Source organism: Poromitra crassiceps, assembly GCF_964638095.1.
Source record: "Poromitra crassiceps genome assembly, chromosome: 11".
Taxonomy (NCBI): Eukaryota; Metazoa; Chordata; class Actinopteri; order Beryciformes; family Melamphaidae; genus Poromitra; species Poromitra crassiceps.
The window spans coordinates 31413489-31431743 of record NC_139643.1 but is presented as its reverse complement, the minus strand read 5'-3'; the positions used below and the strand labels follow the sequence as shown (position 1 = coordinate 31431743).

The window sequence follows — 18255 nt, the reverse complement described above, 5'->3', positions numbered from 1 at the left end:
TTAAAGTGTCATTTCGGAGATCTGATCTGAAGTTGATGATCTTCAAGATTTTAGAGCTCATGATGACATAACGTAATTAACCCTCGACAAATTGGAATAAAATAGACAAAAAATAATGTCCCCCCCCCCCATCCTTCCGTTATGGCACGGACCATCTGTCCTGTGGGCCCCAGCCCCACAATTGTGGATTGGTGGCCAAGCACCGTCTGTATGTATGTATGTGTATGCCTGTCCTGTGGATATGACTGATGTCATGCCTCAGCCAAACAAACACAATCCATTCACTGAGCATGCAAACACCCCCGACTGATGATGTCATACCCACTGATGATGTCATGCCCCACATCAAGTGGGCGCCAGTGGTGGCTGATGATGTCATACCAACAGATGATGTCCCACTGATGATGTCATAGACATTGTGACATAATCAGTGCTGTCATATACTGTCACTTAAGCAATTGTGATGTCATCAGTGATTTATGACAGACACTGATTGGCTGATGACGTCTGCACCGCTTAGGCGTTTATCGGTGTGATTTTTTTTTAGCTACGATATGACCAGCGTTACTATAGGACCGTAAGTGGGGGGGTGCCTGGCCTGTCAAATACAAAAGTGTTGCGTGCATACAGGCTATTGGGACACTTTGAGGTGCAGAGTGAACTGAGACAGAGAAAAGTCCAGCTCCACTGTGAGAGAGCAGCCATGGTGATGGAGTCCGGGCTAAGCCAGGCAGCGTGTGATCCTCTCACTGTAGACACACACAAACACACAAACACCACTTCACGGTAAGGGGGGGGTGGTACGCATAATATTTTAGAAGGGGGATGGTCCGCAATCTGTTCGTGCGTATGTGTGTGTGTGTGTCATTTGTCACAGCGCGGTGACAAACTGTGTCTGGCAAAGGGGGTTGCGGTCTTTCCGGAGGCCGGCGAGCCAGGAGATGTGATTTAGGAAGAGAGGAACATGGTGACTGTCCCCCCCCGTCCAGCCCTACTCCCACCCCCCACCCCCCAGGGCAATCAATTACCCTGCACTCCAAGCAAATTACTGCTAGCATGAGCAGATACATCCAAATGATGCATCGGACAAGAGGCCATGGAAATAGATGGGTTTTTAATACCCGCGAAAGGGGCGGAGGGAATCCATCCCGAGCAGGGACTCTATCTCATCATAATGTAGTGGCTGAGATAACTACTCCCGACTTCCAAATGAAATATACCCACACATGTTTCTGTTCTGTTCTCCCAGCCGGTGGGTGGGCGTGCGTCCATGCGCAGCGTTGCGTGTCAAAATTCCACGACTTATCCAGAACTAACTCCGGAGCGCTTTCCCGGATCTACATAAATGCGGTTCCTTCCCGGTTTGTTCCTGTTGTTTTTGCTAAAGGGGCGAGCAGTCTTGTGTCCACTCCATTTGGCCTGAAAACCATCAGTGAACGGAAAGAACGTGGGAAATAAATTGGAAAATACCTTCTGCTCTATTCCTGGAAAGTGACCCCATCTGTAAAATGTCACGATTTCCCCGGAGAATTGATCAAATTCCTCAACTTTCCCTGTCTGGAATACATACATACCGGTACACCTCTCCAAATTCCATTATATTCCAGAAATTCCACCCCTATTTCTAAACAAATAACGCCAAACAAACAATGCTGTTTAGCAAACTGTTTAGCAACCGACTTGGAAGTCCCAGATGTCTGACTTTCTCAATCAGGACTTGATTGCAACATAATTGCTACGGCAAAAAAGAAGAAAATAAATAAATCTAAAATCGCCACCCAAATCGAATGAACAGATTCGTGGGCCAAGAACTATCTGTCCAGCCAAGTCCATTCACAGCTTTTTGAGATATCTTGCGAACAAGGAAACAAGGATACTTCCTTGTCAACATGAATCCTCCAATATGGGTCCCTGGGATTAGATTTCATAAAATTTTGGTCCGTCATCTAAGATTGCACAATGTCGATGTCAAACTCCCAGCTGAAACCTCTGGCTTGTGCTGTAGCTGGGGCCAGTGCATTCCCTGCATGACAGCAGTTCACCCAGGCGGCTCCTGTGGCCTGGAGGGAGCGATGCTGAAGTGCTCTGCAGAGCGTCCAGCCCAGGGAGGAAGGCTCTGCAGAGCGGGGATCACAACAAGCGCCCTTTAACACTCGGCGACTCCTCATTTAGCCAATGAGCAATGTCCCGCCATCGACTCTTTTGTCGCGCGCTCTGTTTCTCTCCTCACGGCTGCTGCCTCTGGCCCTCGTCATGTATAAGCTGCCAATGGCGCCGGGCGTTTTTCAGGAGGACTCACCGCCCGCGCCATCTGTGTGTCGCCGGCTCGCTGCCGTCTCGGCGAGCAAACAGATGCAGCGGTAAATAAACGGCATCTATCTGGAGCCACGTGGCAACAGCCCGGGCTGCGTTCCACGGCACTTAACGTGGCAGCGCCTAACGCTATCCAGGTGGGTATCGGGCAACAGCGATAATTCTCTTCAGCGTAATGGGTCCTGGTGGGGGGAGGGGGGAGGGGGAAGGGGGAAGGGGGGGGGGCGGCTGTCAGATGGGACACCTGCATTGTGAAAATATGACCTTGCAGCAGGAGGGGGGGAACGATGGCGGTACACACTTAACTCACAGCCAGAGTGGGAAGCTTCCCAACCAGAGCAAAACGGCCCAGAGTTAATCACTGTGGACAGGGATGTCTGCTGCGGTCTGCAGGGGTGTGTGTGTGTGTGTGTGTGTGTGTGTGTGTTTGTTTGTGTGTGTGTGTGTATGTGCCGATTTTTTTCCCCGATATTGAATATCATTTCTAACTCTTTTGGCCGATTGCTGATGCCGATACTGATACATGGGTAAATTCGCCCCAACCAAATTTCAGACAACATCAAGTCTCTCCTGTAGTGGAATTAACATTATTGTGCCTACTCTTATCATGATGGCTCATGATAAGCATGACAATGGTCAGATTTCATATATAAGCCTCAATACAAAAAACCCAGCATTGGTATCGGCCTTCAAAAACCCATATCGGTCAAACTCCATATTGGTCAAACTCTTTTCTTTGCTCCATATGATTCTCAGGTAACTTTATCATCATCATCATCACTTTGTTTGTCAGACACAAGGTCCAATAAAAACACACACAATACATATAAAACAGGTAAACAACACAATAAGAGCTCAACTCAACAATTCTACAATAAGGCACTGTACCAGTGTTTCCAGATGGAAGACATGTATCTCGTGTCACTGAGATTGGGTTGAGACAGCAACATAATCAGCATATTCTGAGACATATTCAGACGACAGATAAACGTATACATCAGGTTTCTCAGTAGGGCATGAAAGGTGCTCACTCCTGCTCCACAAAACATTTCACTGGCGCTGCAACACCTTGGCTTCCTAAGAAGGATCCTCAGGCAGTCATTATAAGCAACCTGGAGCTTTTGAATGCTAGCCTGCTTAAACTTGACCCACAGGGGGGCAGTATAAAGAGGAGTAGAGTAGTACTTTATGTAGCCCGCCTACAGAGAATCTACAGTATTTGTAACATTTCAACAGCTAATTAGTTAACATTCAACAATTCAACTGTTTAACAGATGTTCAACAGATTATCTATAGAACAGTGGTTCCCAACCTTTTCCAACTCAGGGCCCACTTTTATGTCTCAAAAATGTTCGCGGCCCACCGCCGACCCCATAAATACAAAGGCCATATAATGCGTTCTCAGAGCACTTTTTTTATTGAAAATTGAACATAAAGGACTGAACTGAATACAGGAGAAACATGTTGGAAGCTCCACAGTCACTAACACAGCACCTGTAACATGTTGCAACACCTTCAGTATTACAGTTTTCAAGGAGCTGTCCACACACACACACACATACACACACACACACACACACGCACACACACACACACACAGACACACACACACACACACACACACACACACACACACACACACACACACACACACCAATCATTCAAGGAGCTGTCCATCAGCACCACACAGATGTCAGAAATGACAAGCAAGGGGCTGTCTGTAACAGGCTAATTAACAAATGATTAATAAATAACGGTATCCTTCAACAATGGAAAAATGCATTCTCATAACAATTTGACATCCAATATCAGATCCAAACAAAATCCAAATATCAGAAGAAAGCCCATTAAATCGATAGGGTTACAAATAAACACAAACCCAATATAAAGATGATGTAAAGATGAAACTTCAATTCAAGCAAAAGCAATAACATCAAAGAAACAAAAATCATACTTTTTCAAGTATGATTTTTCAAAATCTTTCAAAAAAAAAATTGAAATTTTTTTTTTTTTGGATTTTTTTTTCTTCTCAAAAATCATACTTTTTTGGAAATGATTTGGCGGCCCACTTGCAATACCTTCGCGGCCCACCAGGGGGCCGCGGACCACAGGTTGGAAATCACTGCTATAGAATATATATGACAATTCATGAACATCCCTTCATATAATTACACTAGGTGCAGGTGTGTGGCATGGGAAGCAAACAGAATGTGTTTGTTGAATCTCTCAATGAATAAGCTTTTAAAACATCTACAGACCCAAACAGTTACAATTTAACTAATGTCAACCACCATAATTAGCTGTTGAAATGTTGCAAATACTCTGTCGACTCTCTGTAGGCGGAGTCGGACTATACAAATAAAGTGTTACCGATTCTCATGACTTCACTTACTGGCCGAGATCCATGGAACAAGACCACACACACACACACACACACACACACACACACACGATCAGCTAAACCGTCCCTAAGCACACCTCCTGTGCGGTTTCACCAGCTTCATTTTGCATGATATCAGTACCCCTGATGTTATGAGCCTCATGATCGCTCACCACTGAGAAGATACAGAGAGATAACTTGTGTAACAATGCATTCAGGCACACACCTGCTGGTGCAGCACGCACACACACACGCGTGCGTGCGCGCGCACACACACACACACACACACACACACACGCATGAATGCACGCACGTGCTCTCTCTCTCACACACACACACACACACACACACACACACACACACACACACACAAAACAATCCGTCCTTTGTGTTGGCTTAGTTATCTCCAAGGCACATGATAGCACGAGTCTCCCCGTGCGTCCACAAGCAGATCTTTCCTCTATCTTCTGACTGTCACACTGTGCTCCCATAATCATGTAACAGCCACAACAACATACACAGCCTATCTAAGCACACTGTAACAACCACAACAACATACACAGCATCTCTAAGCACACTGTAACAACCACAACAAGATACACAGCATCTCTAAGCACACTGTAACAACCACAACAACATACACAGCATCTCTATGCACACTGTAACTGTAATGAGGGAAGACACCCGTGGCTACGTGTGAGTACTTTTGTCTTTGTGATTCGTGCATGTTTGAAGCCCGTACGAGCTTGTTTTGGGTCTGACTTCCACGGAGAAGGGCAAGCCGTGCGCAACTCTAAAGGAGAATCCATTTAGAGTTGCGTGTCGCGGCTATGTACACTGTAACAACCACAACAACACACAGCCTCTCTATGCATGCTGTAACCAGGTGTAACACACGCAGCCTCTCTATGCACACTGTAACCAGGGCTTGAAATGAACACCTGTCAATCAGACATCCACCTGCTGCTTTGGCAGGTTAGGATTTCTGAAGTGCTCAGTGAGAGGTGACCGCTACAAACATTTAATGAGCAGCGCCAAGCAGGTCGTGACTGGCTGGTGTTTGACTAAGAAAACAACAGGCTGTAATGTGAAGCCAGGATGGATCTACACTCTGGAGAGGACTAAAATAAGCCCTTTTCTTCCTGAAAAGAACAACCTTGGCTGATATAAAACTGTTGATTGGAGAACAGGCAAAGCACGAATAAAGACAATGCATTGTTATACCACCAGGGCTACCAACTCTCACACAGGTGAGACACACTTTCAGGCTTCCTACTTCGTTCAGACAAATGTCACGCCACAGTTTAAATGGTCATTTAAAATAGAGCAAGACTCAGTCTGAACAAAGAGCACATCCAGTAGGAGGCGCTATGTTTCCCCTACATGGTGAGATCAGATTAGCTGATAGACAGCCAGGACAGACTGTGTCACACAGCCCTGCTGTTTGTTTCCTTCTCTGTGGAAATTCAGAGCATGTTCTCTTGATTAGAGGGTAGGCTATAATAACCTCTAAGAACACATTTCACTTTTCCATGCTCTCTTTCAGAATTAACAGCCAATCATCAGTTGCATGGGAATAGACTAAATAAACAATTATTTGGGTGAACATGCACCTGACAGCCCTTGACATGAAAATCTCATTCCAGCCAGCCGAATTGGCAACCCATTCGTTCTAATAACTTATTAGTAAAGAGGCTGAAATGGACGCATTACAGTCTCTATTCTTCAATGAACTTCCATGATGGCGTCAGCTGGTTGCTAGGAGATTCGTGACGCAACTGCAAAGGCTCTATATAGCCTTTACAGAGACAGAGAGAGAGAGAGAGACAGAGAGAGAGAGAGAGAGACAGAGAGAGAGAGAGAGACACACAACCTCATCACCTCCACCCATGAATACAGGAAAGTGAATTGTCCCGTCTCATCAGGGGCCCACTGGGGGGGACGGGGGTCGGCATGGGGGGGGTTAGCCCAAGGATATCAAGACATCATCTTGTCCATGAGTCCACTGCTGAGGTGTAAAACAGCATAAGGAAAAGGAATGGTCCTCCCCCCCTCAGGGGTTAATGGAGCATGAAGCCGACCTGAGACATAAGTGCTGATGCAATCAAAGGGCGCCAATAACCTGTGAAATGCAAACGGTTCCTACGGATAACAATGGAGCAGAGGCAACATGAGCGCCTTGACAGCACCAAGAGACTCTCCTAAGTCCACGGTGTCTGGTATCATAGGGATCAACAACATATTGTGGGTGGGAGATTTGAATGTTCTAATTCATGTCCTTTAATTTGTTTATTCATCCGTTCGTCATAAGTGATGTCTCAGACCAACACAGTCTCACAGACAATTGTAAAATGGCAACGTTTTTGGACCAACGTTGCTATGTTACAATTTCGGCTCCAAAATTGTAAAATGGTAACGTAAGTTCATACAGGGGCGGGCGTGGTTTCCGGAGATTTTAGGTTTAAGGTTAGGGTCTGGGGAGAGGTTAGGTTTAGAGTCTGGGGAGAGGTTTACGTTTAGCGTTAGGGTCTGGGAGAGGTTAGAAAACCGAAAATCTCCGGAAACCTCGCCCACCCCTGTATAAACGTACGTTACCATTTAACAATTTCGGAGCCGAAATTGTAACAAAGCAACGTTGGTCCAAAAACGTTGCTATTTTACAATTCTTTTGGAGATCAGACTGCTGGACACCACTGGATGGATTTTGGAGAGGGAAGGTTTTTGGATTTTTGTGTCTCAAAAGGTGGTATATCTTAAACCCAAACAAGAAAGAAAGAAACTGATGCAGAGGTTCTTCATTTTTTCATGCCAAAACAATTGCAGCATCTAGACTATCGTAGGAGACTGAATTCCAAGAGAATATTTAATGACAGAAATGCAGATCCAAACTCACACTCTTTGGACATTCCCACTCCGAAGCACTTCTGCAGGCGGCAGTACTGACAGCGGTTCCTTGTCACCTTGTTGATAATGCAGTTCTTGTCCCGGTGACATGTGTACACCATGTTCTTCTGGATGCTTCGGCGGAAAAAACCCTGAGGAGACGAAGACAGAGACGGGGGGGGGGGGGAGAAACGAGATCATGAAACGAGAAACAGAAGAGAATGGAAGACACATTAGCTGGGTTTTACATTCAGGTTTTGCGCAATTTCTAAGCGAACTTTTGAAAAGTCGACAATCTTAAAATTCGAATTAGGTGCGTTTCCATAAACAGCTGTTTACATACCGTAGGTATGTGTGTGTGTGTGTGTGTGTGTGTGTGTGTGTTGGGGGGGTTGAAAACAAGATGGAGGGAGCAATGGTTACTTGCCATAAGAGAAGTAGTAATTACTATGTCATGTAATCTGCTGGTGGCCCTACTTCTTTCTTTCTGGCACTGATGAGTAAATATTACGGCCAATCTCACAAGAGAAATGCCCATTGTATGACGGTCGCCATTTATCTGAGAAACGAGACGCACAAAACAGATGTTGTGGGAGTCGCCGTGCAAACGGCGTTTTAGGGACGAGTCAGAGCCTTTGGGTGCAACACTTTAGGATCCAGGGGCCATATTACAGAAACGTCCTAACTTCCAAAGTCTATCTTAAACTAGTCCTATCCTAACTTAGGACTTAACATGGGACGTTTCTGTAATATGGCCCCAGAACAACTTATGATCTGCTGCAGCAGGATTGATTTGGGCCGTTTCTTGGGCCGGCCCGGCGCCAGTCGCTTCCACCAGCAGAACATATCGCAGCAGACTGGACAAGCTGGCAGCTCTGCAGAACAAAGGGTAAAAACTTTTTTGCGAAATTGAGAAACGTTTTTTCTAATTTTGCAGTTTCCATCAAACTTTTCTAATGCAATACTTCAAAATGTGCATAAAAACAGGTGGATGGAAACACACCTAGAGAGGGTTGGATGATGAAAAGAGAAACAGAAGAGAATGGAAGACACATTTTAGTCTTCTGCTGAACATTGTACAGTGCCCTCCCGCCGACCTTTGCCTGCAATCTTGTGGAGCTGGCTATTTTGCACTGCTACATTGAAACTCTCCTGCCGCTGGATATCATAATGTCACGACATTCAGTATAACAATGTGGTAGATGTTTTGTTGAGAGAGGGCTGAGAGAGAGAGAGAGAGAGAGAGAGAGAGAGAGAGAGAGAGAGAGAGAGAGAGAGAGAGAGAGAGAGAGAGAGAGAGAGAGAGAGACCCCCTAAGTCCCTATTGGGAACACTGTGGAATCTTCAAATGCTAGATTCAAGCTCAGAAACAGGCTTAGCAGTGGGTTACAGGAGCACTACAGTCAGTGAAGAACCTCAGGGTATCAAAGAACGAAGCTGCTACTGTAGTATGGAGAAGAATATCTGAAGGCTTTGGTTCCATGGCCGATGGGGAATACCAGGTCTGTATTTGACAAGGTGACATTGAGCCTTATACACCAAAGCCACTTGATTCTATTGATCTATTTTCATTCAAAAGAATCATTTCATTGTAATTCAGCGCTACAGCGCTGAAGGATCATAATTGGATTCATTCAATGTTGTATTGTTAACAGAGCCACTTAACTAACTGTAATCAGAGCAGTGTGTCTAGAGAGGTAGCTACACATTCACACGTTGCAACTTCTTGACAGCGGAAGAATTGACAGCGGAAGATCTCTGACATTTAGATTTTAGACGTTAAGCTGCTGCTGTTATGCAGGGTGATTCACAATGAGTGCAGTAAAATAAGCTGCAATTTCTAGATCACTACAATAGAGTGCCGCAGGGATGACGCATTTTTGTAGGTCAACCTGGAAGTTAGCATTGCGCCGGGTTCCCTCGTCTCAAAGTCAATGGGATTTTTGAACGGGGTTCTGTTTAGATCCCTGAAATAAGGTCTGTGGTTTAGTGATACTTTTATGCGGTTTTTGATACTTAGATCTTTGTGTTCAGCAAGGTAATCTTCACAAATGAACACCACGTTTTTGATTTTCGAAGTGTAAATGCAATCATCAGAAAACGCGATAGCCAAGAAACGCTTCACACAACAACAACAAAATAATAAAAGTGGTGTTAATTTGTGAAGATTATCTTGCTGAACAAAACCTTCAAGTACCATAAACTGTTGTGTTGTTAACCACAAACCTTTTCTTTCAGGCATCTAAGCAAAAACCCATTAAAAAAACCTGTTGACTTTAAGACGAGGGAACGCATTTCCTGGTTCTAGGACTCATTCCTGCAGCACTGCATTTACAAGCACAAAATGAGGAGGGCAAAGGTCAGGGGGGCTTGAAATGTCATCACTACTTCAATACCTCTGTGTGTACACTGCACAGTATTGTATCCACAGTATTGGAACCAGAAATGACCCCCTCGAAAGCACCCGTTAGAAGCCTACTTAATCTTGAAGCACACCTCGCGGTGACGACGTGACACTGGCCTGCCTGCTTGAGCGAGAAAATGAATCCTCCTTGAAAGCCTTCGCACGGAGAGGCGGAGGCGTTTGTGACAAGCGCCCGCCACATTTTCTATCTGAGAGTGACTGAAAGCGGAGAAGCGTTTTGTGGGGATGGAGGCGAGAGTCTTCTCAGATCTTTTCTCGATATTAATTTGCTGTTGCTCTGGGGTCTTTCGCAATCATCGTCCATCATCCATCCCCTCTGCGCGTGTTTGCGAGCGTTTGCCTCCGTGCCTGAGGAGCGTCATTCAGAGCGAGAGGGGGGGGGGGGGGGGGGGGTTTAAAATTCCATTTACCATAGCCGCCTGTGACGGATGGGACCTTGCCTTTTCATTAGCGGAGCAGGGTGCGTGATGGCTAACAGATTAGATCACAGAACTGAAACGGCTGACTCTGTAGCCCATCTCGCCTCGGCCTCGAGCATCCGTCAAGCGCCGGACCGCCCCCCTCGGTAGCGCGGCTGCTAGCCGAAGCGGCCAATCGCGCCTCAGCCTTCGGCGGCACGTGACCGGGTCCCGAGGTCACCTCCCCTCGCTCGGTATTATTCATTTTGTTAATAGAGGCCTTTATCCTGGCTGATGTAAGCCGAGTGGGTTCTTAGACATTATACCTCTGAGGTGTGATGGATGTGTGCGCGGCTGGCGCGCTCCGCCATCAGCCGGTGTATAAGTGCGTTCAGGTTGGGTGCAGAACTCAAGGCTACTGTGGTGCTTACGCCATTCCAACCTGAGAGCGTGCCTGAGGTCAGCTAGCCTTGGGAATCCGTGTGCGGGCGGCGGTTGGTGCTGTGCTCTGTGTGTGTGTGTGCGTGTGTGTGTGTGTGTGCGTGTGTGTGTGTGTGTGTGTGCGTGTGCGTGTGCGTGTGTGTGTGTGTGTGTGTGTGTGTGTGTGTCTGTGTGTGTCTGTGTGTGTGTGTGTGTGTGTGTGTGTGTGGTAGGAGGAGAGGGTGGTGGTGCTACAGGATGTGTTGTGCATTTATTGCATAGTGTTTCCTGAGGCAGATTTACATTTTGTGAGCTTCAGCTATTTTTTTTTGCAAGAGGTTTGTGGAGAATTCAACGCTCCCCCATTTAAACTTTCCTCGCTCACATTATAGATACATAAGCATTTATTTCTCCAGCTCCATGCGCTTTTCCAGCACCCTCCTGCTTCATGTTAAGTTACGCATATTCACACTGGGAGCTGCCCAGTACCACCACAGTCTTCTGCTGCTGGTCACTAAGCAGCTCTCCTGGAACAGTTGGAGGGTCAGTGCCTTGCTAAAGGGCATCTTGACATTAGGTGTTGAGGGAGGGAACAGTGTTGCTCATTCACTTTGCCCGCCCACCTCAACCCAATCGCCAGAATAAAATGTCAGCGTTGTACGCTTCTGCAATCCATGGATATGTACAATCTCAACGTCAATTTTAAACAAAACGTCGCTTTTTATGTTTGTAAAATGTTACGTTTCTGCAAACCTACAATCTCAACGTAAATTTGGGATCGCTGCCTTTCCAACGTTAAACGCAAATAAAACAACTTTAACAACTTTGGTTATGTTTAAGCAAGTAAAACAACTTGGTTAAGGTTATACGAGGGATCAGCCGAGCAGCATTTTGGTAAACAAACCGCGTCACTGGGTGGCAAAGGCAATGGAACCCTATGGAGCCCAAGTGGCGCGAGGCTTGATTGTCTGACTCTAGCCAGTTAACTCTGTTTACATTTTAAAAACTGCGACAGTTCACACAACTTTAACACGACATGCATATATTATACATCAAACTCTTAAGCTACTTCTGCTCTCACTCAGAATGTCAAAATATAAGCGATGTCATGTATAGTTTTTGAGATATTAACGTTTGTTTGGCACAACTCATACTATTAACTGCCGCGGGGTTCCGCATTTCTGGGTGTCTAATGATGTCACGCTGATTCGTCCTATAGGATTATAGTTTGGGTTCGGCTTAACTAACAAAAACTTTAAATGTGACTCAAGAAGTATTTACGGCCTCCATCCACAGCACTATTTCAACAGCAGACTAACGTATAACGTTGATATAGATGTATCTAAAAACATCATATGCAAAATTTTTGGTTCAGAAACGTGATATTCTACGTATGCATGGATTGCAGAAACGTACAATGCTGTCCACGTTGCTCTTCTTTGGAATTCCTTCCTTATCCCTTCCTATAGGAATAAAGCTTGGCGGGGAAGGTTTCAACCTAATATGCATGCATGCGTGTGTGTGTGTGTGTGTGTGTGTGTGTGTGTGTGTGTGTGTGTGTGTGTGTGTGTGTGGAAAGGGCTGTTTGTGTAACACTGAGCATCCCCAGTCGTTTGTCAGCGGCAGCAGCGAACAGATGCCGCGACTCCGAGAGCTTCGTCTCTACGAGCCTCCAGGGAGACGCCATCACTGTCTGAGAAGACACCGCGACACACGCACACAACTACCGCATCTGCTCTCCATCGCCGTCTCTGGGTCATTCCCGCATCTCTTTCCCCCTTCGCAAATCCTCTGTTTTCCTTAAATCCCTGTGTGTGTGTGTGTGTGTGTGTGTGTGTGTGTGTGTGTCTCTCTCTCTCTCTCTCCCTCCTTCTTCAGCTCTTCATCTCCTCTCCTCTTGACCTGAGACTGTAGAGGGCTGTGATATTTTCCAGTGCTTGTCCTGCGGGTCGACTCATTCGAGGCTTATAAATGTGCAACCAAAGGACACCCTTGAGCTGAGTGTTGTACAAAGGTGTTTACCTAGGCTCAGTGCAGCGGGGGAGCTGCTGGACTAAATAAATGATAGGATCATAATGTTTTAGCTTTGGGGATATGCTGCGAATCAATCTGGATTCAGGCCGCATACCCAGGCACGCAGCGGAGCGGAGGGTAAACCCACCTAAACTCTATTTAGCCACATTTCTGTTTGGGGGATGGAGTGGGGTTCAACTGATGCTGAAATGTTTACATCAAAGCTGCAGATGGCTGATATTTTGTGCTGAATTTCAATATCTTTAAAGCTGAACATTTTCATGCCAAAAAATACAATTCAGACTTTGCTTTTAAATTTGACTCTTGGTAAGATGCAAAAGCCTCTGAAAAACCGTAATAATTGATAATAATCAACAAAACTTGTGTGAAATCCAATCAAAATTAGAATCAATTCAGGTTAAGGACTTCCCATAGACAACCACTTGAGTATTCTATGATAACAATGTAAGCAAACATACTGCATTAGGGCTGAAAGATGTTGAGAAACTATTTCATTGTGATTATTTGACAGAATATTGTAGTGGCGATTTAAACTGCAATTCATATCAAGTTTTCTTGTCATCAATTTTTTTGAACTTTTATGATTGTTTAAGGTAAAGGACGCCTCTCTCTTATGCAATTAATTAGATCCTCTGCTATTTGGAAATACAGTAGTTCATATTGTGATTTTGATTTATTTTCCCCCTCGATGAATTGTTCAGCTCTAGACTGCATCATATCAGAGGTGGACGACAATGACTGGCCGATATCTGATTTTTACATTTTTTTATAAATGACCAATATCTGCAAAGTGATATATCAAACAATGAGTTTACTGAACTTTTTCATTTAAAAATGTATGCCCGAAATTCAGAGTATACATCATAGCAAGTAGTGATGCAAGTTAAATTAGGATAGAGTTTGTTTTTTAAAGCATAGATTCATACTTTTCTGGGGGGGAGGGGGGGTTCAGTATTGCTTCTTTCAGGCGGTTGTTTGAATTACGATCACCGACTGGCGGCCACGCTTCATCCACCTTTTTATCCCCCCCTGCAGGCCTGCTCTTGCTGCGCCTCTCTGCAGCCTCTCTGCAGCCTCTCTGCAGCATGCCGTTGCCCTGCACTGTAGATAAGGCTGTGTTGAGATGTAATGTAGGGGCATCAGGGGACATCGGGCCAGCCACCTGGGAGACCAGGCCACTTCCCCCCGGACTGATAAACTGCACCTTAACCCAGATCATTATCCACCATCTTGTTATCTTAATGGGCCGGGGATAGGGTGTCACCGCGACGGCCCCGGCATCTTAGGCCGTCTCATTTACAGATTAAAAAACGAAAGTGCCGCCTATTAATTATTTAGCCACAATCCAACCCCTTGTCCGCCCGGCCTCCTCCTCTTTCTCACTCCCCTCTCTCTCTCTCTCTCTCTCTCTCTCTCTCTGCCTGTTTCTGTTGCTGCCATGGGCCGGTCGTCCGGCTCTCTCGACCCCGCCGCCAACGTTTTGTGTTGCCCGGGCATTCACCGCGGCCGAGGGGAGGGGAGAGAGAGGCAGAGAGGTGGATTAGCTTTCGCTCTTAATCGTGTCGACATCTTATCGCCGCCGTGGAAAGTGGAGAGGACACTGGAGACCCTGGGGGGTTCCAGAGAAACCAGGAGCAGTAGAGTAGAGAGTAGAGAGTAGGAGGAGGGCTGATATTTATCCAGCCCAGGCTATTACTTACACCTGCAGCTCACTGGAGAGACGGGACAGAGATCAGCGGCAGGGGGGGGGGGGGGGGGGGGACCAGGTGACAACCTGTGTTGGTGTTGGTAAAATGAGGCCAACATGGAAGTACCAAAAACTGCGGTTCCTCAAATGGCCACTTGAGGCTGTCTGCAAAAGCGAGTCAATCCCCATTCACCCACCATGTTAGTCTGACTGCATTGAAGCAGGCTGCTGGTATAAGCTCTGCCATTTGCCGACTATTTCAGTAAGCAAGCGGATTGCTCCGATCGGCTCCGGCTGTGACCATTTATGGATTTCCCGATCTTAAATGCCTCCGCCGCTGTGACAAAACAACAATGCTAGCTCGTTGCTATACGCTGAAAATGGCAAGTTTTGATGAAGATTTGGATTGTGCAATAAAGCAGGCCTGCTTGGTACTCTCGGTGGACGGTTGTAAAGGTAACAGAGCCTTTTTCCCTGCTAGCCCAGAGTGGAGGTATTAACAGCCAGACTCTCTCCCGGTGCAGGGAGATAGTCTGGCAAGCGAGACTACCCCCATGTTAAAATGACTTTACAGCAGAAATAAACGTGTGCACAGCCTGGATCAAAAACGGTTTTGGTCTCTATAACTAATTTGTCATTTCCGCCTTCATTACAACTGTAAGGAGGCTGAATTCTTATATCACTCACCCGTTTATACAGTCTATGGCTGCAAAAAGAAATATCATTGCAGATAACTCAATGGGAAAATAACCCTACTTCTCACTTGAGTTGTTAGCTCAGTAAACGCGAAACTGCGAACTTCATGTTCAGCAAGATAATCTCATCTGTGTTATGACCCTTACTGTAGTGCTTGGAAGTTGAAGGAGAGAGCGTCTAAGGAGGAGCCTTGCTCAAAACGTCATGCAGCAAATAAAATCCTTCAAAGACCTATTTGGTGTGCGGATCCTTCCCTTTTCAACTTTGTAAGCATTTTGATCCGGCACCCATCCTAGGGCATTTGGATGTGTGTCTAAAGCAACAAAAAAAAGACTCCTCTCTTAGCTCCTGAAATATTTACAATGTTTTCGATGTTGCAGTCTACACACTTTCTGAAGCGGACACATCGGGGACCGCGTATCTGTGCAATCTGATTTCATGGAAGGTTAAACCAGGGCTGCTTTTCTCAGTTGCTGCAAAGTTGGCATTTTGGAACTACAAGGTTTTCACCGGGGACAGCAGCTCACCTGGCCTCACCTGTTGTAACCGGGGTTGGGCGCCATTGAGAACGCAGAATAACAGGACAAGAAAGGAACAGTGGCCACACAAAGGCCCGCTTTGTTACCGCGGCAACGTGAAACCGCAACAGATAAGGCACAAACAGGGACGGACGCACAGAGCCACAGTCAACAGCTACAAGACGGATAATGAGAGCCAACTCTCCTACAGACCTCCACTCTTTTTTCTCCCCCCTTTTTTCCGTGTCTCTACACCGACACCCCCCCCCCCCCCCCCCACAACCACCCACCCAACCCCCCGGCCACCCACCCAACCCCCCCCACCCCCACAACAAGCAGCAGAGAAACTCAATCAGTGCTTATCTGTCCATCCAAGCACCTGAAGTGCACAGATGGACCGGCCCGAGAGGCTGAGAGGCGAATGTGGGGACAGGGCAGGGGAAAAGGAAAAGGAGGGAGAGAACAAGAAGAGGAAGAAAAAGGAGAGATAGCGAGTCAGAGGCCTTAAAGAGGGAGCTGTGCGACTCGCCCAACCAGCTCTGAATAGCTGAGAGAGAGAGAGAGAGAGAGAGAGAGAGAGAGAGAGAGAGAGAGAGAGAGAGAGAGAGAGAGAGAGAGAATGAGGAGGTTTCGGATCACCCAGCCGTCCACAAACGCCCCACTGTGGCCCTATTCTTCAGGGTCTGCCGCTCGCCATTCAGCACTCGTCTTTCTTTCGGACCCCGGACCCGGCGGGGGCCCCGGGGCGATCGGCGGCCACCGATAGCTCCCTCCCTGCCTGTCCGATGAGAGCCTGCCGTTCTGCTGACACGCACACCAATACACACACACATCAACACACACACACAGCGCACGTGCACCACAGCTACGGACCTGCTCCTGAGCAGTCTGACTGTGCTGAATTGTGTTTATTTCTGAGCCGCAAATCTTTCTAGCGTAGGGTGACCAGGTGTCCCACTTTCTGCGGCACTGCACAGCATTTTTATCTCTTGTCCCGCGCCCCACATATTGAGACGATGTCCCGCGTTTTGATTGGCTCTAGTTTTCAAAAGTCAAGCCACTGCAGGACGGAGGCGTTTCTCAAATCCGGCTTTTATCCAATGGCTGTGAAGAAAGCGGGGAAGACTTGTCATGGCGGGGCTGTGTTTGCTGTCAATCAAACTGTGGCACACCTGGGTCAAGTGAAGGTTAGTCAGTTATTTTTCGATTTCACACAGGGGGAATAGCTATCTATGGATGCATCCCTACTTTGAGAGCAATGCAAACCGGAGTCAAATTCCTTGTATGTATACATGCTTGGCCAATAAAGCTGATTCTGATTGAAACCCAAAGTTGATTGCCAGAGAGATAAGCTAACATCAGCTGAAATACAGTAATAACTAGCATGTACCACGTTTAACACCTGAGAGAGAGAGAGAGAGATAGAGAGAGAGAGAGAGAGAGAGAGAGAGAGAGAGAGAGAGAGAGAGAGAGAGAGAGAGAGAGAGAGAGAGACGGGTCCATCATTCCAAAACCCCAATAGTCAGTTAAAAAAAGCCCATTTGTCCAACAGCCTGTTATCCTGAAAACAAACGGCCATTTGAAGTCCGAAGGCCCATTGCTCTATCATTCAGATTAGTTCAGGGTAAAGGTCCTTACACATCGGGAGCGTTTTTTTCGTGCGATTAATTCGCAAGTCAATAATATTTTCCGAACCTATATCAGTCAATGCAACCATGCATACCAACGGCGAAGTTTCGCTGAGTGTTATTGCGGTGTTTATTTTTTCGAACCACGGTCGATTTTTCAGAAATTCGCTTCCAACGTGTACAGATCTGTGGCTGTGATTGACAGGTGGGTCAAAACTCGCATCGCAATTTCGTGCCGTATATTCGCATCGCTCTTGATGTGTAAGGACCTTAAGGGTTATGGTGAGGGAATCATTGTAGCCAATCAAGGGCCTCATACATATAGTAGCAGCCTAGTAGTAGTAGTAGTAGTAGTAGTAGTAGCAGTATGTGTGGATGAGAGAGAGAGAGAGAGAGAGAGAGAGAGAGAGAGAGAGAGTGTGTGTGTGTGTGTGTGTGTGTGTGTGTGTGTGTGTGTGTGTGTGTGTGTGTGTGTGTGTGTGTGTGTGTAATGTCACCTGGCTGACAGAAGACGTCTGTTCTTCGTCCACCTCACTAACAACACAGCAGTCAGAAACTCTTGTCTGACTGCATTCTTTTGGTGGGAAGTAGAACAAATAGAGTGCAGCCATCCGATGACTTCGGTCATCACTACATTAGGACAAATCTATGGGAGGTCTACAAATGCAACATCTTGCCTGGAAAATGAAATATCTACTAAGTAAGTCACTGTAAAGTAAAGCGTGAGGTACGATATTTTAAATCAGGGTTACGATGGATATGTCTGTTTGAAGGCTGATATTTTGTGGCAACATTCACTACCGTAATAGCAGACAAAGTGCAAAACACAAACAAGGAATGCAAGGATGACACCGACGGGCCGATACGCCCGCC

General features: G+C 46.4%; 1 protein-coding gene across 1 annotated transcript in view; it reads right to left on the bottom strand.

The window, feature by feature from the left end:
- The window catches only part of LOC310785400 (retinoic acid receptor beta-like), a gene marked incomplete at its 5' end in the record, with an annotated part of 73613 nt that overhangs the window by 39978 nt on the left and 15380 nt on the right, over positions 1-18255 (bottom strand). The window contains one exon of the mRNA XM_083646455.1: positions 7587-7728. Coding sequence (XP_083502581.1) covers positions 7587-7728 — 142 coding nt within the window. The remainder of the gene's footprint in view (positions 1-7586; positions 7729-18255) is intronic.